The 27,220-nt window shown below is 33.8% G+C and overlaps 2 protein-coding genes and 1 pseudogene across 3 annotated transcripts; 1 reads left to right on the forward strand and 2 right to left on the reverse strand.

The window, feature by feature from the left end:
* Positions 1 to 1,031: 1,031 nt before the first annotated feature.
* On the reverse strand, positions 1,032 to 4,738 carry LOC140825884 (uncharacterized). Its single transcript, XM_073187904.1, has 5 exons — positions 4,446 to 4,738; positions 3,888 to 4,031; positions 3,595 to 3,813; positions 1,526 to 3,523; positions 1,032 to 1,423 (listed from the first exon to the last, which is right to left on the reverse strand). Exons 1-5 carry the CDS (start codon positions 4,699 to 4,701, stop codon positions 1,071 to 1,073), a joined length of 2,970 nt encoding a protein of 989 aa, XP_073044005.1. The 5' UTR covers positions 4,702 to 4,738; the 3' UTR covers positions 1,032 to 1,070.
* An 11,459-nt stretch (positions 4,739 to 16,197) lies between these two features.
* LOC140825886 (uncharacterized) lies at positions 16,198 to 19,454 on the forward strand. Of its 2 annotated transcripts, XM_073187905.1 has the most exons (7): positions 16,208 to 16,624; positions 16,942 to 17,052; positions 17,130 to 17,198; positions 18,109 to 18,240; positions 18,773 to 18,850; positions 18,941 to 19,060; positions 19,139 to 19,454. In XM_073187905.1, exons 1-7 carry the CDS (start codon positions 16,412 to 16,414, stop codon positions 19,325 to 19,327), a joined length of 912 nt encoding a protein of 303 aa, XP_073044006.1. In that variant the 5' UTR covers positions 16,208 to 16,411; the 3' UTR covers positions 19,328 to 19,454. The 2 variants fall into 2 exon arrangements, with proteins under 2 accessions (XP_073044007.1, XP_073044006.1); XM_073187906.1 differs by lacking the exons at positions 16,942 to 17,052; positions 17,130 to 17,198 and having other exon boundaries at positions 16,198 to 16,624.
* A 4,291-nt stretch (positions 19,455 to 23,745) lies between these two features.
* LOC140828698 (probable protein arginine N-methyltransferase 1) lies at positions 23,746 to 25,941 on the reverse strand (annotated as a pseudogene).
* Positions 25,942 to 27,220: the final 1,279 nt, after the last annotated feature.

The following is a 27,220-nucleotide window of genomic DNA, read 5'->3' on the forward strand; positions in this document are numbered from 1 at the left end:
TTCATCAGAATGAACGGCATTATTTCGAAATTTGCGACGGTTTTTCGTAAGCCGTCGCAAACTGAAAAGCGACCGTTTTGTAAAAAATCGTCGCTAACCGTCGCTAACTATCACCAACGGCTCTTTTCAAACGGTCGCTAATTATCACCACCGTCGCCATTGATGTAATTCTCTTTTCAATTATCGTAATTCGTTTTCAATGTATTTTGTATTTTTTTAAAAAAAATTGTGTTGTATATTATTTTAAATAAAAGAGTCCAACATATTTTTTCATTTCTTAATAATATTTTAATGAATATTGGAATTAAGTTAATTTTAAAATAATAATACTATTTATTTTTAGTAATATTTGTTGTAAAATAAAAAAAAATGAGTAAGTGGACAGTGGGACCCATAAATAATAAAAGTTGATATTAAATGAATGTGAGTGTGTGTTAATAATGAGAAAGTGTTAATGTAATGAATATGTGGCTCGTGGACCCCATAATTTTTGATGAGATAGAGAGTTATTAACCTGGATTAATTCGAACGGATGCGGATGCCCTTATAGTAACTAATTTTTGGTATGTTATTTAAGCTTTTAACATTCTATATTTATCTTTGCATCTTATTTTCTCTTATCCTATTTCAATTTCAAAAAATGATAACTCTCATTTTTTTTAAAAAAATACATCATTCTTCATTTTTCTACTAACTAAACTCGTGTACCGCGATCCGCTAGTATCTAATTATATGTGCTTGCATGCTATCGCATGAGGTAGAACATTTTTTTGAATAAAGTTTTTTTCTTGACGAAAAAACTTATATTTCACATTAACATATAATAAACTTTCATTTCTTGTTTGCTCATAAAATTCGTAAAATCATCGTATAAGTTTATTCACATCTGAGTTTGATCTTAGCGCATGCTGATCCACGTTACTTACTTTGAGATTATTTCTTATTAAAAATTAAAAATAATAATAAATATTATAATCAACTTATCATGCATCCATAAAAGCAAAACATAACTAAAAAAAAGTAAATGACCATTTTTATTTCACAGAACATATATAAAATTCAAACATTGCCTACTTGGGAAAAGATTGAAGGAGATGGGACATGATCTTCTTTAATGCTACAACATATTTCATGCTTATTGTCCTCTCGTTAGGATTCTCCGTGGAACATTTTAAACCTATCTCCATTATTGAAACTAAACATTCCAATTTTTCACTGAAATATTTTTCATCTGCTCTCAACAGTTCTGAATCTATAACTTGCATAATCGCATTTGGCATAGATTCATTCACCAACTTCCTTAGGCTTAAATCTCCTGTGAATTTTACATCGTTCGGTTTCATTCTTGTGAAAACTTCCATCAACATTATGCCATAGCTGTAAACATCGCATCTCACAGACACCAATCCTCCGGAACCATATTCTACAAAATAAGAAAAAACAAAGAAGTTCATCAAAGATATAGTAAGTGAAAGTATAAAATGGGATTGATGGAGAATATTGGAATGAAACTTGGCATGTTTACCTGGGGCTATGTAGCCTAATGTGGCGAGGGTCCTTGTGAGCGTAGTGCTAACTCCATCGATTAATAGCGTAGCGATTCCAAAATCACTCAAATGGGCAACCATAGCGCCATCTAAGAGCACATTGCTTGGCTTTAAATCACAATGAACTATAGGTATTGAGTAATCATGGTGTAGATATTCTAATGCACATGCTACATCTATCATTATGTTTAGTCTCTGCGAGATATTCAAGAAGTTGTTTTCCGAATATAGCCACCTATCGAGGCTTCCATTTGGCATATATTCAAGAACCAATGCCTTGAAGTCTTCCATTGAGCAACTACCAATGACTTTGCAAAGATTTCTATGACGAAGATTCCGTAGGACTTCACATTCAGTGTCAAAACTCTTGAATTCGCCTTCTGACTGCGAGTTGAACACTTTTACCGCAACATCCTCTCCATTTTGAAGCCTCCCTTTGTAGACAGAACCGTAACTTCCTGTGCCAAGTAAATGGCTCTCGTTGTACCCTTCAGTCGCCTTTACAAGTTCGTGATACGGGATTCGTGATGGTGCAGTATTAAATGAACTTTCCGTCAAAGTTTCTACCTCGTTTTTCTTGCGGTTCCTTGCAAGTATAAATGACAAGATTATGGCAGAAACTAGCACTGAAATTCCCAAGAAAATGTACGCTGCACGAAGAATCAATTTTTTCCTCTTGGACTCAGCCACTGTATTTTCATGACAGGGTGGAACTCCATATTTAGGATCGCCACAAAGTCCTCCGTTAGACATGAAGAACTGACTCGAAAGGGATTTAAAGTGGCCACCAGTAGGGACAGGATCGCTTAACTCGTTGAAAGAAACATTCAAGTATTTGAGAAACCGAAGCCCTTCTAGCGACAACGGGATGCTTCCAGAAAGATTGTTGTGTGAAAGATCTAGCATCTCCAAACCCAGTAACTTACCTATTGACTCGGGAATGGATCCTTGAAATCCGTTTCGTGCCAAAGAAATATCGACAACACTTTCTAAGTCTCCAATTGAGCTAGGAATGACGCCTGTGAGTTGATTTTCTGACAAATCAAGAGCAGTTAGAACCTTCAGATTTCTGATATCTGAAGGCAGAAAACCCGTTAGAAGATTTGAAGACAGACCCAACATGACAAGATCATTGAGTTTCCATAAGCTTGGAGGCATGACAGAATTTAATCTGTTGTTGCCCAAGTATATTTCCCTTATCGAAGTAAGATTTTCTACGCATTCAGGGATAGAACCACTTATTTGATTTTGCTGAAGCAGCAGCCTATTCAAATTTTGTAAAGAACAGAGACTATTTGGAATAGATCCACTTATTTTGTTGCCGGAAAGAGCTAACCCTTGAAGCTTTTTCAAGTTTCCCACAGTATTTGGAATAGCTCCCATGAGTTCATTCAAGTCAAGAGTTAAAAAAACCAAAATTTCAAGATTCCCAAATTCCTCGGGAATGCTGCCTCGGAAACCACACTTGTCAGCTCCAAAAGATTGAATGGAAGTGGACAGATTCCCAACGGAAACTGGAAGAATTCCATTGAAAGGATTTAATCCGAAACTTAATTTTCTTAGATAGCTGCAATTTTGCAATGGAGTAATGAAGCTTAGCTTTGATGTTTCACTAACAAAATTGTTATCATCTAAATGTAAACTTTCCAAAAGATTCAACTTCCCAAAGGAGTTGGGAATTTGTCCGTTGAGATTGTTGTAAGCAAAGGTGATGAAGTTGAGACTAGAAAAATTCGAGATAGACTCAGGGATTTTTCCAAAGAACAAATTGTCGTTGAGGTAGAGTTTTTGAAGATTTGGTAGCCCATAACTCAAAAGCGACGGAAGGTAACCCGAAAATTGATTGAACGAAACACTGATCAAGCTTAATGTTGAGATGTTGAAGATTTTTTCCGGGATATAACCTGTTAAGTTATTGTTTTCCAATGAAAAGACCTCCAAATTGTAAAGCTTGCCTATTTGTTCTGGAATTATGCCTGAAAAAAAAAGCATTTAAGCATAAATTCTTGGATACACAAGCAAGAATCTCATCAAAAAAATATTATACCTGTCAATTTGTTATATCCAAGATACAGAATTTGCATCATTGTTAAGTTTCCGATCCCTTTTGGTATGTTTCCAGTTATGTTGTTAAAAGACAATGACAACATCTGAATTTTTGAGCATTCGCCGATGCTTTCTGGGAGATGTCCAACTATTTCATTCACATGGAAGAAAACGCTTTCGAGTTGAGAAGAAGGGAAGCACATACCAGACTGAAAGGGGCCTGTTAGATTAGAGTTCGTAATATCAATGTATTGCAATGAGGAGACACTGAAGATAGATGAGAAGGGGAGGGACCTGTTAGATTACAATCTGAAATGTCTATGTATTGCAATGAGGAAATGTTGAAGATAGTTGAAGGTATAGAGCCCACAAGAAAGTTATTTCCCATTCCTAGCTCCTTCAACTTGTCGAGGTTACCTAAATCTTCTGGGATTTCACCTGTCAAAGAAGATAAACTTTTTAAGGACATAAGCCTATGTTAATGAGTACTGTTTCGGCTGGAACTCAGGTTATGATTTCTGAACACAGCTTGATTACGAATTTAGCGAAACTCTCTTCAAAGTCGTCTTTGAAAGATTTTGAGTTGGATTCTTGTGGTTCCAGAGACTCCAGCTATATGAGAATCATGAATCTTATGGGACCTTGTTTTTGACAATCTTAGGAACCATATTTTGGTAAACTTTGACGCGTCCCAAGAGACGACAAACTCATACCAACATGTAGTGTTTTGACACCTTAGGCTTTATTCAGAAAGTTCTCATGTTTATCCATTCAAACGAAATCCAATTCAACAGAGAAGGGAATTTGGACAAACTTTTTTGCGTGAAGTTTTGTAGGGAATAAAACATATACCTGTTAAATGATTTGAAACAAGATACAATGTTTCAAGGGCTCCTAAGTTTCCAATTTCTCGTGGTATGGTGCCAGTAAACGTATTATGCGACAAGGCAAGAAGGCTAAGCTGTGAACATTCAGAAATGTTTGGCGGTATTGGGCCTTCCAACTCATTTGAAGCCAGTGAAAGCCATTTCAGATTCGACAGGCCGCGGCACATCCCTTCTGGGAGACTACCAGAGAAACTATTCCCTGCGAAAGCAAGTGTTTCCATGGTGGATATGTTGAAAACCGACAGTGGTATAACACCGGTGAGAGGGGCATTTAAATTTATAGCCTCCAGTCAAACTTCTTTTAAATATATGTCCCTTACCCTTTAAAGAACAGTAATCTCCCCTTTAAACTTAATTAATTCCTTTAATGGCCCATCATGCTTCCGTAAAATGAATTAAATCTTTTACCTCTTTGACTAGAGTACCACCGGGTTGTATCCACCGTATTTTACGAACTGCTCCTCACAGTTCAACCACCCGATCGCAACCGATGGTTACTGACGTAGATTCCTTCAGCAATACTTAGCACAGCTCTAATTCGTTTCCTACCTTAGAGCGTACAGCAAAAGATCAAATTTTTGAAAAATAATACATGAGAGGGGCTAAGAGCCAAGATCTCTTTTATTCAAACACAAATATTTATTTATTACATAGTAACCTCCTGTAGAGGAGGAGAAACTTGTTTAGCTACTTATCGTAGCTGAACTCTTAACACACATAAAACTTGAAAAGAAAATATTACAACCTTGTATGAAAGAAATGGAGAAAATTTCTGATGATCTTCACTTCCTTCTTCCGTCTTTATTTATAGAAGGCTTCTTCGGATTTGAAACTCGGATTTCAAATCTTCATTAGCCTTTACAGCTTGCTAGGGGACCATGTAGTGGTTGAAGGGTCCCTGTCTAGATTATTAATCTGGACATCAACTTCTCATCCTCCTTTATCTTTTTTAGATACCAATGACGATGAGTTTCCAGGATATCGGCAGTAATTTCATCTTTTTTATACTCTTTGAAATGATTTACTAACCATTTAAGAGCTTCTGCCTCTTTCCTCTTGTATGTTATTCTCCTTTTCAAAACTTTTAAATATACTCGATACATTTTTAAGTTTTGATTCTGGTGTGTTTAACTGGTTTTCATCTTGTCCTTATTTATAGATGAATTTTCAGGACCAGTTAATTTACTTTTTATTTATTGGATTCCTTTTAGATTGGTATCCAATGCTTTCTGAGTCATCCACCATTTGTTATTGGTGGTTCATTTGTCCTTTTCCACTAATTAGTGGTTGTCTTGTTTCTGCCACTCACATGGTAGTGGTCCTGCTTCTGGTTAGTGGGTGAGTCACATGTCCTCTATCAATTTTGTCGAGGAATCTTAGGCTTTTTGTTTCCCCGAGGAAAATGTGCATATGGTTTTCCCCCACTTGTTCTTGCTTCGGTAAAATGTTTCCGATCAGATCTCGGTTTGAAACCTTTACCGAACTCTGGCTCTTTCTGAATTTGGCATTCAGGACAGATGTTCTCCGACCATCTTCCTATGTGTGCCATATTGCAGAACTTTCGGCGAGTCTCTTTGCTTGCCGGTAGCTTGCTGTTCCACAAAAGATTTCTTTTCTTCTCAAATAGATCTTCTGCAAAACTTGTTGTCTTTCCTGTCATGGTATTTAACAGGAATGATCCGTTCACTGAATGATTGTAGAATTTGAACGGAAACTTAACTTTGTCCATCTCAGTGAGACAGACCCAAATACCCCAAGCTCTTCTGGTAGAAATATCATCTTCGTTAATTGAAGACACCAGGGGTGTTTCTTCTGTTGGAGGGTCCTTGATGAATTTCTGGACGTTTAAATCTGGCCTCCTTAGCTTGATGAAATGAAAGGCTTCATGTGTGCCTTTCCCTGCTGGTTCTGGTGCTGCACTGAAAAAATACAACTCCAGAATATCTCCTCTGGACAAATAATCATTGTTTGCCCAAGTCTCGTGAACAGCTTCCTGGATCCACTTTGGTAAACCTGAGATTTCCGGAAAGCTGGGTGATGTAGTATAAACTGAGGCAAGAGCCCCAAATTCATACCAAGCTTTAACCTCCTTGGGATATGAATTAGGTTTCATCCATACCCTTGGATATTTTCCTGAAACATCAACCCTGTTTGTAGCTGGGTTAATGCCAATACGTGTTTTTAATTTCTCCCAATTCTGCTGATAAACCTGAAATGGAGAAATTACACCTTCATTAGTACCAACCTTAGCTTTGCCTTTGTCAATACGAGGCCTAAGGTTGATCTCTCCCTCTTCAATCCCCGAGGTGAAGGGTTGACTTGAGGACTCAAGATAAGGATCAGGAGTCTCAATTTTTGTTTCAGCCGACTCATCTCGTGATGATCCCGACTTAACACTTGTGCAAGGGGTATTTGAATCCCCCGCTACAGGTATAGAGTCTTGTACTCGAAAACTCTCCATTTGAGAAACCAGTGGTCTCTCAATGCCCTGGAGGATAGGCCTTTGCGTTACAGACCATAACTGAGTATATGCCTGTAAACATCCTGTAATTCGATTAGAGACAATTCTCTTATCAGCTTGTTGTAGCCTTCCCGCAACTTCTGCGTTAACAGCTAACTTGTTAAACTCGGTTTGAAGCATTTCAAGGTGTTCCCTCAAATGCCTCTGCATCTTGATAATAGCATCAATGTCAATGCTGTCCATCTCTTGTTAAAAAATCTGCAAGAATATTTTCATGAGATTTTATTATCATAATATCAAAAATATAATTCTGACATAAAGCTTGCCATCGTAATAATCTAGCCTTCTCTGGTTTAGACTCAATTCTATTTCTTAAAAAGGCTTTAACTTGAGTATTATCAACTTTCAAAGTGAATTTCTTTGCAAGTAAAAATAACGGCCATTTTTCAAAAGCCCTTTTTACTGCATAGAATTCTTTTTCGTTGATATGCCATCTTATGGCTTCTGCCTCTGAGAATAACCCACTACAATATCTGCATGGTTGTTCTCCATCTGGTGTGAGCTTGGTTAATACTGCAGCCCACCAATGATCACTGGCATCGGTATATAATACCAGATCATCCTCGTCTTGAGGAATAGCCATCTTTGGGAGATTTTTGCAAACCTTCTTTAAATGGGTAAGTCCTTTTGTGTGTTCGTCTGTCCATATAAATCTAGCATCTTTTTTCAATAATGGACTGAACACTTTCCTGTGTTTTGCTAGGTTTTTGATAAACATCCCAGCAAAATTAACAACCCCTAAGAAACTTTGAAGTTGCTTCTTGTCTTTGAGATTGTCTGGAAAATTCTGCACCTTTTCTACTATGTGTTCTTGCAGAATTATTCCTGACTCATCGATTTCAATTCCGAGGAATTCAATCTTTCTTGTAGCAATGACTGCTTTCTTTTCAGATAAAACCAGTCCTTCTTTCTTGCAAACATTAGAGAAAATTTCCAAATGTTTAACATGTTCATTCATATCTTTGGATGCTATTAAAACATCGTCGATGTAAACAAACATAAACTTGAAATAATCTTTGAAAAGATTATCCATCTTTCTTTGAAATAAACTGGATTGGCAATTTTCTGTAAAATACCTCCCTAAGTCTCTGGACCATGATTTTGTGAGCACATGGTGTTGTGAACACTAATCTTCTAGTCTCATTTTCTTGTGTATAGGACTTGAACATCTGTAGGAAATTATTTCCTAACAATATGTCAGCTCCTGTATCATGAAAATAAATTGGTGGTGTTTTTACCTTGTACCAAGGTGTTTGTCCAGCACCGCCAATCATGATTTCAGTCATCTTAATCCCTTTACATAAGATTAAGATTCTTCTGGAAAAATCTCTTCCAGCAATCTTGGGTAACTCTTCTTCCAAATTATTTGGAAAAACTCCTCGTTTTGCTGTACATATTCCAGCACCTGAATCAATATATGCAGCAAAGTATTCTGCCTTATATTGTTCATACAACATTCCAACTGGAATGTATATGGAGAATGGACTTGTGGTCATTGGATTTTCCACATTTTATCTTCTGCCATAAACTCCATTCCATGCTCTAGACGTTTCCAGGGTTTATGTTCCTCGAGAAACTCTAGTCCAAGAATCAGTCGATCTGATTCTTTTCCTGAAATTCCTTGAATATGAACCTCCAAATCTCCGATATTAATCAGTCCTTGGTAAGTTCCTATCATTGGTTGTTCCAAATAGTATATTGAATTACAAGGAAATTGATTCCTTTGCTTTGTAATATCAAATACTATTTCAACCTCCTTCCATCCTTCCGGGCATCTAAGTTTTCCTAATGTAGAAAACTTTTTCAGCTCCTGTTGGGTGTCTATGACAGGCCTTTTATCCCATCTATAACTTGTAATTCTATCTCCTTGAAAAGATAGTCTTCTTGATTCCAATCTAAGACTTTGATTCCTTTGTAGAATCGGTTTGTCTTGAATCTGGATATCTGTTTCCTGTATTAAAGGAAACTCGACTCTTTCTGGATAGATTGCCTGAGCAACTTTTCCAAATATCTCAGGGATTTCAATAAACTCATTTCTAATAAACAGTTCAGAATGATGTGTATTAGATAGAGCATATGAAATTTGATAGGTAATAGAATATGGCCTATTACCTTCTTTCATCAGCCTTTTTTCTTTGAAGTTCTGATGCAATGTCAAGGCTCGGCTGAAATCTCGATCTGCCAGGTTGTAGGCTATCCTTGGATAGATTACCCCTACAATTTTTCCTGCACAGAGGTTTCCTGAGATTGTTCCCAGTACTGAGTCTTGTAGATTCCCCATTCTTTTATCGCAAATGGCAATATCGATAGGTGAATCTATCCCTTCTTTGAAAGTAGCTTTTATCATAATTTGGATTGCTCCGATATGAATCCAGGACATAGTTCTCGCTACTTCTATCTTGAGTCTTTGTAATTCCTCCTTAATTTCTTCGGAAGGAATTAACTGCATCTCCATCTTATTTCCTGTAAGTTCCATTGGGATTGCCATTTCCCTTCTAGAAACTTTATAGATTAGATGATGCTTTCTGTTTCTTAGGCCAAGACTTCCTAAGAACTTTTCTACCTGTCCTGCAGAGAAACCTTGGTATCTCTGTAGACTTGGATTTTCTCTCATGATTCTTTGAACCATGTTATGAGATATTGTTGTCTGGCTAAAAAACCCAGACAAATCTTCATGTGTTTCGTGTCGGAACACCTCGTCTTCAGTCAGATTCCGATTCTGTTCCATCAGATTCTTCCTGACTTGAGACTTCTTCTTCTTCATATATACTCTCATCTGAGGCAAGGTCCTCAAATCGGTATACTTGAATGAGATCTTGGTAATAAACTGCATCTTCTATATCCGGAGTAGGATCGAAGCGTTTAATACCTCTTTTCTCATTTTCTGGACAGTTGGTTGAGATATGACCTCTTGCTCCACATGTCCAGCAATTACAATCCTTGAAACTTTCATTGGCTCGCGTATGAGCTCTTCTGAAAGTTTTCTTTGTAGATGTTCTTCCTGTGCTTTGAGATGAATTCGATGCCTGGGATGATATCCTACTTCTCGATGGTCCGCTTCTTTGTCCAGATTTATAAGATCTGGCTTTCTGTCTGGACCAAACAGATCTTGGCTTCCAAGAACTTCTTCCACTTCGTGCATAGGGATGAGTCCTAAAACTTTTCCTTTTATGCTTCTGTGGTTTACTTCCAATAATAGTTGGAAGATCATTTTCCTTACAACACAAAGGAGTTCTTTTGTTGATACCCCTTAGGCGTTTGTAATTCTTTTGTAACGCTGCCATATGACACCATTCTGCCAATTTTCTTTTAAGGAAAGAGGCTCTTCTTGCCAATGTATCTGGATTACCAGGTACGTATTCCCTTATGAGCATTTCTCTCCAAGGACTTGGCATTTTTGCGAAGAAAAGCTGCATAGCTATATCTTCTTCGACTCCTGAATTCCATCTATATTTGGTGAATAACATAATGTATTCATCATATATCATGTAATTCAAGACTATACAGAGCTTGAGTATATTTTTTCTTCTTCTCTGTATCTTGACTATTGAAATAGTCTACCCCTATAAAGTGTGCTTTGAATAGGGTAGCCATCTTTCCAGCGATCTCACTAAGAGATTCCCCAACTAGGACTGACTCTTTCATGTCTGCCGAAGTCATGTCCCAAGCAATTTTTACTGATCCCATAAGACTCATTTCCAAAAGTTTAATGAATCCTTCTTTGTTGAGATCAAGTGTTCCTGCTGCAATTCTCATAGCAGATGTCCAATCGTCTATGAGATCTTCTCTGTTTTTGAAGTCTAATACATCAAGGTTAAGCATAACCCCGTAAGGATGTATAGGATCTAAAACAGTTTTCCCATAGGGTGTTTGGTACAAAGGAATTTGAGTTCTCCTTGCCCTTGTTCCCGCTGGGTGTGATCCTCCTCCAGTATGGAAATCAGTCTGAGATTCTCTCATATTTACATTATGAGATCCCATACTTTCCCTTAGTGGTTCCTGAGAAGATGACCAGGTTATTGCAGGTGGTGTTTCACCTACTGCTGTATTCATCTTTAGATCTACTACTTTGAGATTTGCGAAGGATTCCGCAAGTTCTTGTAGATCCTCCAAACCAATCCTTTCTAAAGTTGTCATCAGATGAATTTCTTTTCTGAGACAGACTTGATTAAATTGATCATCTTTTCTTCTTCAGTTAAGGGTTTTGGCACCACTCTGGCCTTCCCTTGTTGATGTAACAAAGGTTCGGTACCAAAGGATGGTGGTAACCAGTCTCCTGAAGTTCTTCTACTAGAACTTGGTTGTTGTTCTAGTTTCTGTATTCTTGTTTGAATATCCTTTAAGATCTCAAGAATTTCTTCTTGTTTCTCTAGGACCTTTTCAATCCTTTGAGGTACATAATATAGCATATTGCCATAATTTTGTACCGTTTTCTGTATTTCTCTAAGATCCAGAGAGAGCTTAGAGGAGTCTGGTACTATCTCCAGAAATTTATTATTCTGAATCATAAATTTTTACCTGAGGGTGCTGTTGCTTCCCTTCGTAGATCTTCTGTCTATAAAGATCCATTGTTCTCTGAAGAATTTCTTCTGAGTAGATTTTGAAGTATGTTTTTACGGTTCTTTAAACCTTGTAAACGCATACCTTTCGTTCTGAGTTCAGTAAAGCAGGTACTTCGCTGTAATTCTTGTTCTAATTGAATTATTTCCAGGGAAATAATTTCAATTTCGAACTGGATGGTAGTCCCGGGCATATTTAACAGATCATTGAAGATCTGGTTTTTTCAGCCTGTAAGAGTCTACCTTTGGTGTATGCAAGGTTTTGCAAACACTGCTGTCTTTCATCAGGAGATAAATTTCCTGATTCAATGAGTTGTTTCAGATGCTTTATAGAACCTCTGAATAGCTCTATTCGGAAACTAATGTTTCTGGAATAGAGATTGAAATGATTTCGGGGATTCCTAAATCCTTTCATTTCTTGATACATGACATATATCGTCATATGTCTGATGTTCCCATCAGATCGGTACCATAACTTGATGGTCACCATTGGAACATACCTTTGTTCTCCTGTTTCTGATATCTAACAATAGTTAGATGAGCTTGTGTATATTCCAAAATATTGGAATAGTTCTTGTAAATTATTTTTCTCGAACTGAAGTTCGGATCCATAATTTTCGGAATTCTCCTTCTCATACATTTAGTTGCTAGTAATAAAAAATTTTTGTGTTTGAAATAAATTAACCATGCTCTGATACCATTTAAAAGCGGGTTTATATTAAGGCAATTAATTAAGATTTTAAAATTGAAAGGGAGGTTACTTATCAAAATGAATTTTGGGGAAGGTCAAACTTTTAATTGAATTTTCTATGAAGTCTATATACCTAAATATCCCCCGGTGAGACCGTTAAATTGTAATAGCAATTTTTTCAAGTGAAATAAACTTCCTATTGCTTCTGGAATTCTTCCCTGTAAAGGATTAAATGACATATCTATAGATTCAATTTTGGATATATTCGTGATGGAATTCGGGATCGAACCAGTAAAACTATTGTTTCGAAGATTCAAGAACCGAAGTTCAACCAAGTTATTAAACCAAGAAGGGATGTCGCCGTTAAAGTCGTTGAAACCAAAATCCAAGAATCTCAGTCTGCGCAACTGGGCCAACTCTTCGGGAAATTGGCCACGAAAACTGTTATTTCTCAAGTTGAGAGAAACTAGGAACGAGAGGTTTCCCAGTTGTGGCGGCAGATTTCCGCTAAGTCCCAAGTTGGAAATATCTAAAGCACTCACTCTTTGGTGGCGAGAACTGCACGTAACTCCAATCCATTTGCATATCGGGAGAGAATCGGACCAGTTTTGAGACAAAACATGAGAAGGGTCTAAAATGAGTTCGGATTTGAATGCAAGAAGCGAAGATTCATCTGTGATTATGCTGTGTAACGGCACGGCGAAACAAGCCACTAGAGTACTATATAATGAAATCGCAAGCAGGAAAAACTGATCAGGTCTCTGTTTGCCCATTTCCAGATCAATGATTCTGTGTCATCTTTGTTTGAAACTATGCTGTGAAGTGTGAATTCACATATTCTTTAATGAAAAAAATTATGACTGAAGTGCATATTCAAAGAATATTTAATATTTCTTAAGAGAATTTTCAGTAGAGAACCACTTGGATATTATTATACCTCGAGAAGTGTAAATGCCTCGTGCTACGAGTAGGTCTATGAAGTGTTTCTCACACGTTCTAACATAATTAGATACTTAGATTATGTAAGTTCTTTAAATTTTTATAAAAGTCGATATCAATGCAACAAAATATTGAATACATAACACTTAAAAGAAAATGATTTTTTTGAAAATACTGAATAAACAACACTTAAAAGACAATGGTTTTACAAAAAAACCGTTGTCTTTTACTTTTTAACGACAATTTTAGTGAACCGTAATTATTGAGCATTTTTTTAAGCAAATCGTTGTCTTTTAGCGTTTTTTTGGGACAAAAGACGACGGCTTTATTAGTGTTTTTTTTGGACAAACGACGAGATTTTAGAATATCGTTGTACATTAGCGTGTTTTTTGAACAAATAACAATGATTTTGTTTAAACTGTCGCTATATTTAGCGACGGTTTATTAAAACCGTCAGTTTAATTAATAAACCGTCGTAATTTTTTAAATAGCAACGGTTTAAACAAAAATCGTAGCTAATAGCGACGGTTTTACCAAAAATCGTCGCAAACTGTCTATAAATATTCGCGTTTTCGATCCATTTTTCTCCACAACGCTTCACATCTACGACAAATGTTTCACTTTTAGACAATTTTAGTTTCGATTTAGGGTAAGTTTTTTCGCTTCAATTCTTAGTAAATTTTAAGTGTTAGTTAAGATCATGAATATTATTAGCTTAGTCAAATTATAAGTTTTTTGATATATTTCTTAAAATATATAAGTAATATTTTTTATTTTACTTAAAAGATTAGCGACATATAATGTCTAAACCATCGTTAACTCTCTAAACTGTCGCTAATTAGTCTATTTTTGTATTCGTTCTAGATTCATGCAAAATCACAAATAAAATAGATTCATAAGTTTGATACATTGTCTAGAACTCATATGTAAAAGAAATATTCGATCACATAGAGTCTACGAATGAAGTGGGTTACTATACAGTTTTGAACATCATAATATTTCGATCTAATTAGCGACGTCTTAGTAAAAAACAATAGCTAATTTTAACGACGTTATATCTTAAACGGTCGTTAATGAGCGCCGACTTACTATAAACCTGTTAACGACGATATATCATAAACCGTTGCAATATGATAGCTACGACAACAGTTTTAAATCATTGTCATAGAACGCACTTATAAAAACGCTAAACGACAACGGATCACCACAAAGTCCATTTATTGAAAGAAACATCAAAGTACTTGAGTTTATAAAAGCAATTATATAAACGAATTTGATCAAAACATGCCATTAGAGTATTTAATGACGGAACTGCCACAAGAAAACAATGTTCCTTGATGCCCATTTCCAGAAATACATGTGCTTAAAAGTGATTACAGAGTATGAATGCCAACCGACAACTCAACTCAACAAAAGTTGTCAATCCGATTACGACATTATTAATTTTTGTTTTTAATTATAACAGTCGGTGGGGCATATTCGCGTTTATTACTTGTTAATTACTAAAGCTCCCGAAAGTCTTCGTTTCACACCAAAATTCAAGTGTTGGAAGAAACACTTGAAAAGTCTTGGATGTTTAACTCTTTTCATCCAGAATTAGAGATGTTGGAGAGAAGGGATCATTGTGTCGGAGTTGATTATATTTGTTAATCGAAATATCAATCTTCCCTCTAGCTGCCACTGTTCGAATCGTCATTTTTTGGAACTGATCCACTGGCGCTGGATTCATTCCCTATCTCTCTCCTCTCTCTACCCATTTAATTATTTGCAAACTAGAACATCAATGTACATAACACCAAAAATCAGAGGAGCTACTAGCAAAGCTTTCAAGTTAATCGGAATTATAAATGGCTCATCCCCAATACTGCACATATAACTCTACTCAAATGTTGAAAAAATCCAAGAACTCGATCCAATAAATTGAAAAAATACCTAAAAAAAACGTTACAGGAAACCCATAGATATTAGCTGTCAGTGGCTGTGGACTCCAGCAACCCTCCTCTCGTATTTTCAAGCACAACGTTAACAAAATAGCCTCAGCAACCACGAACCCTGCAAGGTCCATCATGCCACACCCTTCAAAAAAATTAAGATGAATCAACTCTAACTATTGTTCAAAATTTCGCTTTGAGAAGTTTAAAACAACCATGATTTTGCACAGTTGTTCGAAGACTTGTACCATTTTTCAACTTGAACTTGTAAACTACGAAGAAGTATACATGCCTGATGTTTACAAATGTTAATACAATCACTTTTACAACTTATTTTCACAAACTCAAGATAAACCAAAATAGTGATTTTGGATGAAGATTTTGATCGATGATTTGTAACCTTCAATTATGTGTCGTGTTTTTTCTATCCCCTCAATAAAAAGTGGTTCTTTTTTTGGATTTTTATCCATTCATTTCAAGACAAAAGTGGTTCTTTTTTTTTTTATATTTTTTTTTTTTATTTTTTATCTTATCTCTGCATGGAATGGAATGAAGAATCAATAAATTTCAATACCGTGCGACTATGACATACATATGCTCAATACACCAAAAGAAAATATCAAGTTGCAAGTTTCCTTGTTAGAAAATGAATCTGCTGTTTGCAAGTGAGTTTTAATGATCTTTCTAAACATGATTTCGAGATATTTGTCTTTCATTCGAAAAGATTAAATATAAGTTCATTATAATTTGATAATTGATATCCTTAAAAATTATTAAATCAATCCATTTATGTTTTTTGTTTACGTTCGACTCTTCCTGTAACTTGTAAATATTTTTTTAAAAAAAAGAACACAACATTTCTATTTCTTCATTTAGTACAATTTCTTGTAGTCAATAAGAAAAACAAATTTTTTTCAGATTACATTACCAGAGATCGAAGCAGCAAATTTTACGTAATTAATTGTCAGAAAAGAATATCAACAATTATTTTTTGATGTTATTCAATCTTTTTTCGATTTGGATTGGATTAGAGCCTAGCTCTGATAAATTAAATCCAGTATCTCCTACAATCCTAAATAGGTTACCAAGTCCAGTCCTAAGTGGGAAGGTAGGTTGATTTGGAGTTTTTGTAGTCTTTTAAGTCAAGTTAATCCCACGTGGCTTCGAATAACCAATCAGAAACAGGTGAACACGTAGCACCTACAACCTTTTCAAAATTCCCAAAACTATGCTAGCAGATCTTTCAGTATAGTAATTAAACCAAACATCTTGTGTGCTTTGTGTGTAACTATGGCGAAATCCCATCATGCACTACTAGTTCTATCGTGTTACGTAGTATTCCTGGTACTCCCATGGATTCCTGTATCCCAATGCACCAAGAAACCGGTGGGGGTAGCAAGAAAAGAGGACATCCCATACATAAAATGCCAAGTTTGTGAGAAGTTGGCATCGCAGTTGTACCACCAAGTTCAAGCTAAACAAGCTGAGATTTCTCCTAAAAAGGTGATTTTGTTATATGGGTTTCTGTTCGAATTCGTTACCGTGTTAATTTGATTAATGTGTGATTGGTATCTGTTTTTTCCTTTTTAGTGCTTGATCTAGTTCTCTTTTTCGGTTCTTGTTGGGTTTTGGTTTTCTGTTGAGTAAATGATTAGAGATACTGTTTCTATCGTTTGGCACAATTATCCCTATCAGTTCATGCTTTATATGGTTTGATCAAGTTTATGGTTCCTGTGCTTTTTATTGCTTTTTGTGTGTGTGTTTGTTTTTGTTTTCTTGAATTGATTTTGACTTTTAGTGCTATATGGTATTGGAAGTAGATATCAGAGTATCAGATCATCGAAATTGCGGAGAATGTTTGTAATTTGAAGAAGCAAGAAGCTGACTGGATACTCAAAATTGATATTGTAGAGAAAAAAGATAAGTTGGAGGTAAATGAGCGTACAACTGTGTTGGTTTTGTGTATTAAATTGTATGAGGATGCTTGCTTACATATTCTTGCACTCAGCTTGTTGAGCAAGATTCTGAAGGACAGTGCAACTCTGAATGCAAAACAATAGAGCAAGCTTGTCAAGAGGTGAGATTGCTACACATTTGTCGTTTTCCCAGTTAGTAGCTACAGACTACAGTAGAACTCTATGCATTAGAATCTGATGTTTTAGGCTTAAAAACTGATCTGCCTGTGAACATAAACTTCTGCAAATGAGTTTTTAGCTTATTGTTTGTAATAGTTCGACTTTTTTGGAGGAAGTGGTGAATGCTTGACTTATTAAATGATAGGGTACGGATTCTAAAATGATGGTGGCTTCTACTCACGCTAGATATTTAACATTTAGAAATGTGTTTTTTTCCCTCATCTGGCTGTTTAGTGGACTGAGATTTTGTAATCCAAATTGTCCTACTTGAGCATTGCAGCCGTTGCTCTAACTTCATGATGTATCTGATTTTCGTTATATGAAATTCTATTGCTACAATTGTGTGGTTGATTCATCTACAATTGCATATTCTCAAACAAAAAAAATCGGGGAACCTCGTGTTCAAGGGAGGATCCAGCGGGCTACGATTTTTAAATGAACAATTTTGAAATTTTATGAGATTTTTTTATAACTGCAAGTTCACCCCGAAATAAAATATATTTAGTCACCTAATTTGACCCGCTCGATGCTTCTTCCCTCGTCCCAACTTTCTGAATTCTCCCTTCCTAGTTTCTTTGATTCCAGTCAACTTCTTACACCTGTGAACTATCAAGAAAGCATTCGATAAGAGGTATACGATTTATTTTCTACTATCTTAAACCTTGATAAAATTCCTAAAGCAGCTCGGATGATCTCCTGATACTGATAGAGTAATGCTCGCGTTTGTCTTGCTTGATTGATTGGAAAAAATACCGAATTCTGGAGTTATATTTCCAAGCATTTGAGACCTCAAATGACATTTCTCAATCAATTGACTCTTGCAGTTAAACACTTGTATATGTGATTTTCCAGGTTCTGGGTTATTCGGATACAGATGTTGCAGAATATTTGTATAAGAACAAGCCTCAGCTTGACTCTTTGGTGAATTACATCTGTAAAGACCTCACAAAGGCATGCCGTTCTGAGCCACCACCAGTTCCAAAGGTAAAAATCAGATACTAGCAAGATGGTTTTGCCAGCAGTCATTTAGCTGGCTTGTCGCCTTCATTACTGGATACTTTTTTTGCTTTGAACTGCAAGTGATTAGTAGAAGGACAAACAAAATCCATCTTATAAACTATATCACGTTCATGTTAAAAGATTATAAATGTATTTGATTGGGGAATTAGGAGTTCTGTTTAGCAGCGATGGTATGTTGACATAATAAAATTATTCTAATGTTATTAGTTGAGGAAGGCAGGAGGCTTAAGTGATATAGGACACAATCTATTGACAGGAAGCCACCAAACTTCTGGCAAATAAGCCGCCGCCACTTCCCTTCATTTAGGAACATAAATTTAGAACCCAAACTTGAGTGAAATCACTGTATAATATGAACTGACTGCTTAAACATTGATAGAATAATCATTTTTAGCATCTCGCAGAACTTTTACTGTCACTGTAAAAGTATGCTTCCACTGAAGTCCTCGTCTTAACTTGAGGTAAATCCACAAATGCTTCGATGTATACCCTTCAGGATAGGATTCCAGGAGAGCCCTTCGTAGCTAAGTCCACTAAAGAAGCCGAAATGGAGAGGCTGATGAAATCCATGGAGGTATGCATTGTTTAAAATTCTTTATAACAGCATGCCTTTTTGACCCGCAAATGGTATTTCTGGTCCCTGACTAAAATTTCCTTATTTTAGGGCATTCCGGGAGCACCGGGCATGAAAATGTTCTCGAGGGAAGACTTGATGAACCAAAACTTTGGCGATGAAGATGCAGAAGATGATGATGACGATGGGGCAGACTTCCCCTCAAAATTGGTAGCAACATGAACTTACTCTTTAATTTATGCCGCAAAATGAGCAATTTTCTGACCAAATGCCAAAACTTTGTCGCAGGGAAAAGTCCTGAGAGAAAAAGATGCAAAAAAGTATGATTGGAAGGAACAAATTACGAGAGGAGCCATGGATGTAAGCCAGAAATTAAAAGGTCATGCTAACAGGGTTTCAAATAGAATAAGGCAGTGGTGGAAAGGCACCGAAACAAATTGGAAGAAGAAATCAAAGTCCGGCAAAGCGGAACTTTAAACCCAAATGATAGCACGAGAAGATTGGTACCTTTAGTTTTCTTTGTGTAATTTTGTTTTATAGCTGCGCAACCATGGTATTCTTAACGTTGTTGAGGGTTCTTGATAAGACGATTACCGTTTATCCATCAATTTTGTAATACTAGAAAAATGCACGTGCGTTGCACGTAAAAACCTAAATTGCTTAAAATATATGTACGAAATTTTGATAATATTTAAATGAATTAAAACATGGTTAATAAAATTTATAAAATGAAACAAACTAAGCCATAAAAAATAAAAAATATGACCATAGACGGTATATGAATCAGAGAAATTATCTTATCCACTTGACACACTTTCCAATATGTTTCTTGGTTGATTTTGACAACTCAACAACTCTTTGTTGTAGTAGTTTGTTATAATATGCATATAACTATTTTGGTATGTTCAGCAAATATCTGATCGTCTGTAGCTATAAGGTTAATAAATTTTTAGCAACTATTTCTCAATCACTGTGAGAAAAATTACTTGAAATCTCTTCAAATGACTATATCTTAGAATTGTGTCCTCATTTAATTTGACACAATTCAAAAAAGTCATCTTTGATCGTCATTTTTTGGAAGCTTTTAAATAATGATGGCGTGCATCATGTCATGAGGATGATATAGTTTCAATCTCATTTATTGTGTTTAGAACATAATATTATATTATTCATTGAAACAAAACAAATTTTATTCTAACGAGTTTATATTTTGTTTTATAATATTTTATATCTTGTGGAACGACATACAAAATTATTTATTGTATTTTAAAAATCTTGAGAATAGATACGAATAATGTAATTAAGATATGCATATGAGATATCATTCAAATACATGTCAAAGTATTTGTTTTATTCAATATCTCATCTAATAATATAACCATTTAGATTTCATGAGCATTTTACGATAGTCAAAAGTTTGATGAAATATTGTAGAATTTTATTTGAATTTCAATATTTGACTAAGTGAATTTATTTGACGAGAAGTTTTCTATGCTACATCATATATGTTATGAATTAGCTGGTTAGACACTTTGACTAAAAAAGAGACAAAAACAATCTCGTATCACCTCGAAATATATCGAGATAATATTGGAGGAAATAAAGTGAAACTGGCTCGATGTCTCAATAAAATGCACAGAATTCATCTATTATATTGTGTCAACAAAGCTTTAGAATTGTTCTCATACCATTATAAATAGAATGAGAATTATGTACAATTTGTTTTTCATGTATTTCTTTTTCTGAATGAAGATTTTTTTCTTTTTGAAAAACTATTTTATTGAGAAATGTTGACATTTTATATGACATTCATATGTCGCACAACCATGAAGTAGCAACATAATCATTATATAACACTTAACGTACACATACAATTCTTCAATTTCTTCTTCATTGTGCTTCGTTGAAATTTAAATCTGAATCATTCTTGATCTTAAAATTTTGCTTTAAATATGACTTAATATATATGTATATGTTTCATGTTACTTAGTTGGACCTAATTTCAAATATCTATAAAAAAATGTGCTTGAATTATATCATACAGAAATTAGGACATAGTATGTAGGACCGAGCACTTGCCGTTTTACCAAAAGTTATAGCTAGTAGTAATGGTACAACTCAAATCTTTTAAATCGCGCAACAGCTCAAGTACCACGGTTCGGCCGCTCAACCAAGCAGGGACAATTATTGCACCCAACAATGTTCCTCCTATAATTGCACTCTTTGCAATCAATGAGAATCGAACCCGTGACCTTGGCTCTGATACCAATTGTAAGACTGAGCGCTTGTCGCTTTACCAAAAACTATAACTAGTAGTAATATTTATTTAGCAGCATTTATAAAAAAAATTGACTAAATAACTTAAAAACAGTGTTTGAAATCTATTACAAAAAAACATTTCTCTCAATCACATATTTCTATTGACACATGAGGAGTCGGAAAATATTTTTATTCTAAATGGGAGAAAGAAATTTTGTATGACCTTAATATTTATTAATAATTTATTTTTATTCAATCCGACTCATCTCTTTTATCTTCCTATTATTATTGACGGCAATGTATAAATTTAAGTAATTAAAATTAAATTTAAAGTAAATTAAAATAATAGTTAGTTTGATTGAGTTAAATACACTATTAATGATCTTATTAAACAAAAATAAAAAATGACTTAAATAACACCATTAACATGAAAAATTGTAATACAAAAAAATAAAGTGATTTTATGTGAATTTTAAAAAAATAAAATAAAATGATTTTGTGTGAATTTGATGTCAATGTAATCACAATTCACATTCATATATAGATATTAGTTTAGATTAATATAGATAGATAGATTAATTTTAATTTTAATTAATTAATTTTAATTTTATGAAATAAAAAATGAAAAAAAAAACACGTATTAATGATTATTTAAATGAAGGTAAGGATATTTATGTAAATTCACAATTCAATTCATTTATTTATATTAGTATAGATAGATATAGATATAGAATATATATATATATATATATATATATATATATATATATATATATATATATATATATATATATATATATATATATAGATATAGATATAGATATAGATTAATGAATACATAAATTGTAAAAATAAGTTCGAAACCTCTGTTAGCATAATTTTTTGTATTATTTATTTTAATAAAAGAATGTATAACACTATTACTATAATTTGTAAGGTATTTTCACGAAACTAATTAATTTTAATAAAAGAATTACTATAATTTGTAGTCATGCCATTAAAGTGAGTGAAAGAGAGTATATAGATATAGATATAGATTAATGAATACATAAATTGTAAAAATAAGTTCGAAACCTCTGTTAGCATAATTTTTTGTATTATTTATTTTAATAAAAGAATGTATAACACTATTACTATAATTTGTAAGGTATTTTCACGAAACTAATTAATTTTAATAAAAGAATTACTATAATTTGTAGTCATGGCATGAAAGTGAGTGAAAGAGAGTATATATATTAATGAATACATAAATTGTAAAAATAAGTTCGAAACCTCTGTTAGCATAATTTTTTGTATTATTTATTTTAATAAAAGAATGTATAACACTATTACTATAATTTGTAAGGTATTTTCACAAAACTAATTAATTTTAATAAAAGAATTACTATAATTTGTAATCATGCCATAAAAGTGAGTGAAAGAGTAATAAATAATAATTAGTCAATGAATTAATAATAATTAACTAATTACATAAAAGGATAATAGAGGAAATTCATAATTAAATTCGTATAATTATATAGATATAGATTTATATTAGTATAGATTAGTATAGATAGATATAGATATAGAATAGATTCATATATATATATAGATTAGTATATAGATATAGATATAGATCAATGAATACATAAATTGTAAAAATAAGTTCGAAACCTCTGTTAGCCTAATTTTTTGTATTATTTATTTTAATAAAAGAATGTATAACATTATTACTATAATTTGTAGGGTATTTTCACAAAATTAATTAATTTTAATAAAAGAATTACTATAATTTGTAGTCATGCCATGAAAGTGAGTGAAAGAGTAATAAATAATAATTAGTCAATGAATTAATAATAATTAACTAATTACATAAAAAGATAATAGAGGTATAGATATAGATAGATAGATATAGATTATTTATTTTAATAAAAGAATGTATAACACTATTACTATAATTTGTAAGGTATTTTCACAAAACTAATTAATTTTAATAAAAGAATTACTATAATTTGTAGTCATACCATGAAAGTGAGTGAAAGAGTAATAAATAATAATTAGTCAATGAATTAATAATAATTAACTAATTACATAAAGGGATAATAGAGCAAATTCACCATTCAATTGGTATATTTATATAGATATAGATAGATAGATATAGATTATTTATTTTAATAAAAGAATGTATAACACTATTACTATAATTTGTAAGGTATTTTCACAAAACTAATTAATTTTAATAAAAGAATTACTATAATTTGTAGTCATGCCATGAAAGTGAGTGAAAGAGTAATAAATAATAATTAGTCAATGAATTAATAATAATTAACTAATTACATAAAAGGATAATAGAGGTATAGATATAGATAGATAGATATAGATTATTTATTTTAATAAAAGAATGTATAACACTATTACTATAATTTGTAAGGTATTTTCACAAAACTAATTAATTTTAATAAAAGAATTACTATAATTTGTAGTCATGCCATGAAAGTGAGTGAAAGAGTAATAAATAATAATTAGTCAATGAATTAATAATAATTAACTAATTACATAAAAGGATAATAGAGGAAATTCACAATTCAATTCGTATATTTATATAGATATAGATTTGAAAAGGAATAAAAAAATATAATAAAGCAGTTGAACCAAGTAGAATTCTCTTTCGAAGCAAAAATGTGGCTTACACAGCTAAGTCATGCTCTAACAAACAGTTCAGCTGCAATATAAGATACATGATATAGGAATTACATGTATCAGGAATGTGATAACGAAAGTGAAGAAAGTGGCAGCTTCCAGGAGATTGGTGAGCCAGCTGTACGTGCGATGACAGCAGCTTTTGGCTACACCTAGCCAAGAAATTCGACACCATATGAAAGCACCATAAAATCAGCGCATTCGGTGGTATTGAGTTCTAGAGGCCTGGCAATGTCGACCATTTAGCGAATATTTTAAGGTAATATCCACATCGCGTGGGTTTTTCTTGTTGGGTGAAACAGCAATCATCCCCGTGACCTCCTCCCCTTGGCAAATAGTCAGGTTGACTTCTAGATAGAGGACGGTTTGTTTCCAGTGGGTAGCACGTGACTTGGGTCTTGCAGAGGGATCCAGTCAGAAGAACGCAACGCTGCTCAACTTTTCAAGGTTCCTGCCATTCAATATCACTGCTTTCGTACAAATATTGTTGCTATAGCTAGTATTTGTCTCTAATCTCATCTGAGATCCTAAAAGGGACATCAGTCTCCCACAACATAAAAGATCAATAAGATCGACATCAATCGATGAAACCATGGCCCTCAAAATGTCGAGATCAAGTACCAATTTATTTATGCATTTATGTGCTAGAGATAGAGATCTTCATGATACCGTGATCCAACCATTAAAAAAAGTGTGTGCCTGTAGAAAGGTCAGTCAATTTGTGGCACTTGGTGAAAGAAACATCAAAATACGCCACAAGAACATGAATGTAGTCATCGCGTTCTGCGACGAGCTTAAATGGCCGGGCAGTGAATGCAGCATCCCCAGCAGACATTTTGGAAATGTCCATTGTCTGCATGAATAGGAGAAAGAGCTGGTTTATGGCATAAGTTGATGCAGAAGCTGCATGATTTTTAAGAGGGAAAATAGAAGCTTCTAACCTTGAGTAATTGGCAATTTGTCACAATCTGGTTCTGATCTACTGTATCGACAAGGGGTTCCGATATGGCTGGCTTCCTTATACAACTCATGTCGAATCCGTATACATTTTTGCAAACTACAATATCATAAAATGCCAATGCATGGATATTAAAGCATAAAGTCATAACACAATGAGCTTTTACACTAACACTGACACCCCACAACAGAAATTCAGTTTAACTAGCACATAGGCACAAATGAGACTATGTAATATGATATTCGTTCAAAACAATCAATGCCAGAGTTGTTGAGGCTCACATTCAATTTTGTCATCCTTGATCAGCATCTTCAATTGCGGCCAAATAAAGTGAGGCTTTATCTGGTAATACAAGTCCTTCTGGGACCTGAATGGTGCAAGTAATCCCCAAATATTTGCTATTATATAAACGACCAAATTCAAGATTATCCTAGTTTTGAGCTGCTGCTGACATGCAACTAAGAACTGAATGCCTACAAACATGTCCCCACGAGTAATTGCTAGAGTGGGAAACAACTTACAAGCCACTTGTCTCGGGCATAGAGGACAGTGTTTAGCATGTTTTCATAGACCAAAAAATATCCCATCCACTCAGAAATAATTACATCAACTTGAGCAACTGGAAGCTCGTTGTCTTCAACCTTTCCCTGAATAACTGTTATCACTGAAAGTAAAAGTAGGATGAAATTCATCAGACCAATCAAACTTGGATATAAGATGAGGATATAACACAGATTAGAAACTTCAAACCAGAAAGAGTACCACCATTTGAAAATCCATTTTGTTTTACGATTTCTTTAGCCATATCGGCCATGCTGGAGCATTCAAACTGAAATCCAAAGGCTAGGTAAGGAAATATTCAAATAAAAAGGTAAACTTATATTTGGGCAATAGACATGTATAAGAATTTATTTCGAGTTACGATATAATTATAAAAATAATAAATTGAAAATATTAAACAATAAATGGTATTTTGAATTTCAAGCCAATAAATACATGAAATTCAAAATCCAGTGCAAAATACACGATAAATTAAGGCTGGATATCTACCTAATTGGAAGAAAATATCACAGCAGTTTTTCTCAACAAGGAAACATCTCAATATTTATGGAAGGATTATCTCAAATTTATGGAACGGGTATCTCCCAATTATGGAAGATACTTGTGAACGTACCGTGAAAAGTTCATCGTTCATAAATTATTCGACGTACTTGTGAACGTACTGTGAAGGTTTGAGCTCGATCCAATTGTGCAATAAGCCGCAAATAATTATGCAAACTGATTGATTTCTCGGTCAAAGTGCTGTTGCGTTTTATAAGTGTTGTTTGTATGATTCTTCTATGGTTTCCTAATTCTTCACATTTTTTTCAGTCTAAGGTAAGTAAGCTTTTGCTATATTATAATTTGCACACTTGTCCTTCGTAAATGAGCTTTTGTTATGTATATATCCATAAGTGAGTTTTTGTTTGCCATACTTGTTCTTTGAAGGGGCTTGCGTTTAAAAAAATTATAATTTGTGTACGAATCTTCCTTCAGTTTTTGAAAGTTCTTCGAGCATAATTCCTTTATTCATGATATATTTTCTTCAAGATTTGTCAAACTATATGTTTAAAGCACTGCTAGAATTCGATTGGATATGTGAAAGGATTTCCGAACTATGACCCTTATACTGTGAGATGATAACCATTATACGGTCTCACTTCATAGATGATTAACATATTGGACATAGCCTCACTACTTAGAAAATTAACATATGGGAGATTGATATCAGGAAACCATGGAAATGAGATGACTTTCAGTGTTAAAAGAGTATGATATGTTATGATTATGAAGTATGAATATTCGTTATGATACAAATTATGATATGTTATGTAAAATTTGAATTCAAGTATATGTACATGTTGCTATATGTCTCGAACGACCTCCATTTGCTGAGTATTTACCAAAATACTCACATTCTTAATCTACCATCCCAGATAAGTTAAAGGAGTAATTAGATGAAGAAGAACAAGACCAATTTTGGGATGATGATGATGATGAAGTGTTGAAGAAGTTTAATTAAGTTTTAACATTTTAAATTATTTCAAGTTGTAAAAACATTTCCGTATATTTTTATTTAAGTTGTAAAGACAATGATTTTTATGGTTTTATGAATAATAGGCTTGTTTTGATTTATAATATGATACGGATGTAATTGTTGAATAACGTCACTGTCGACCAACCTCGATGGCGTGACAACTTGGACGAAATTTCTATATTATTTATCTAAAAAGCTAACTATCAAAAGTGTTTTTTAAATAAAAAAAGTGCTTTTATAATTTTGACTGTGTTTGGATAGGCTTTTGACCGAAGAATATCTGTGATATTATTATTATAATAGTGTTTTGGAACTATTTAAAAACAAATGAAATTATAATTATTTACTCAGTGAAAATATTATTTAATTTTTTTCCCACACGATCGTAAAACACTAG

The sequence above is a fragment of the Primulina eburnea genome, chromosome 3 (assembly GCF_022965805.1).
Source record: "Primulina eburnea isolate SZY01 chromosome 3, ASM2296580v1, whole genome shotgun sequence".
Taxonomy (NCBI): domain Eukaryota; kingdom Viridiplantae; phylum Streptophyta; class Magnoliopsida; order Lamiales; family Gesneriaceae; genus Primulina; species Primulina eburnea.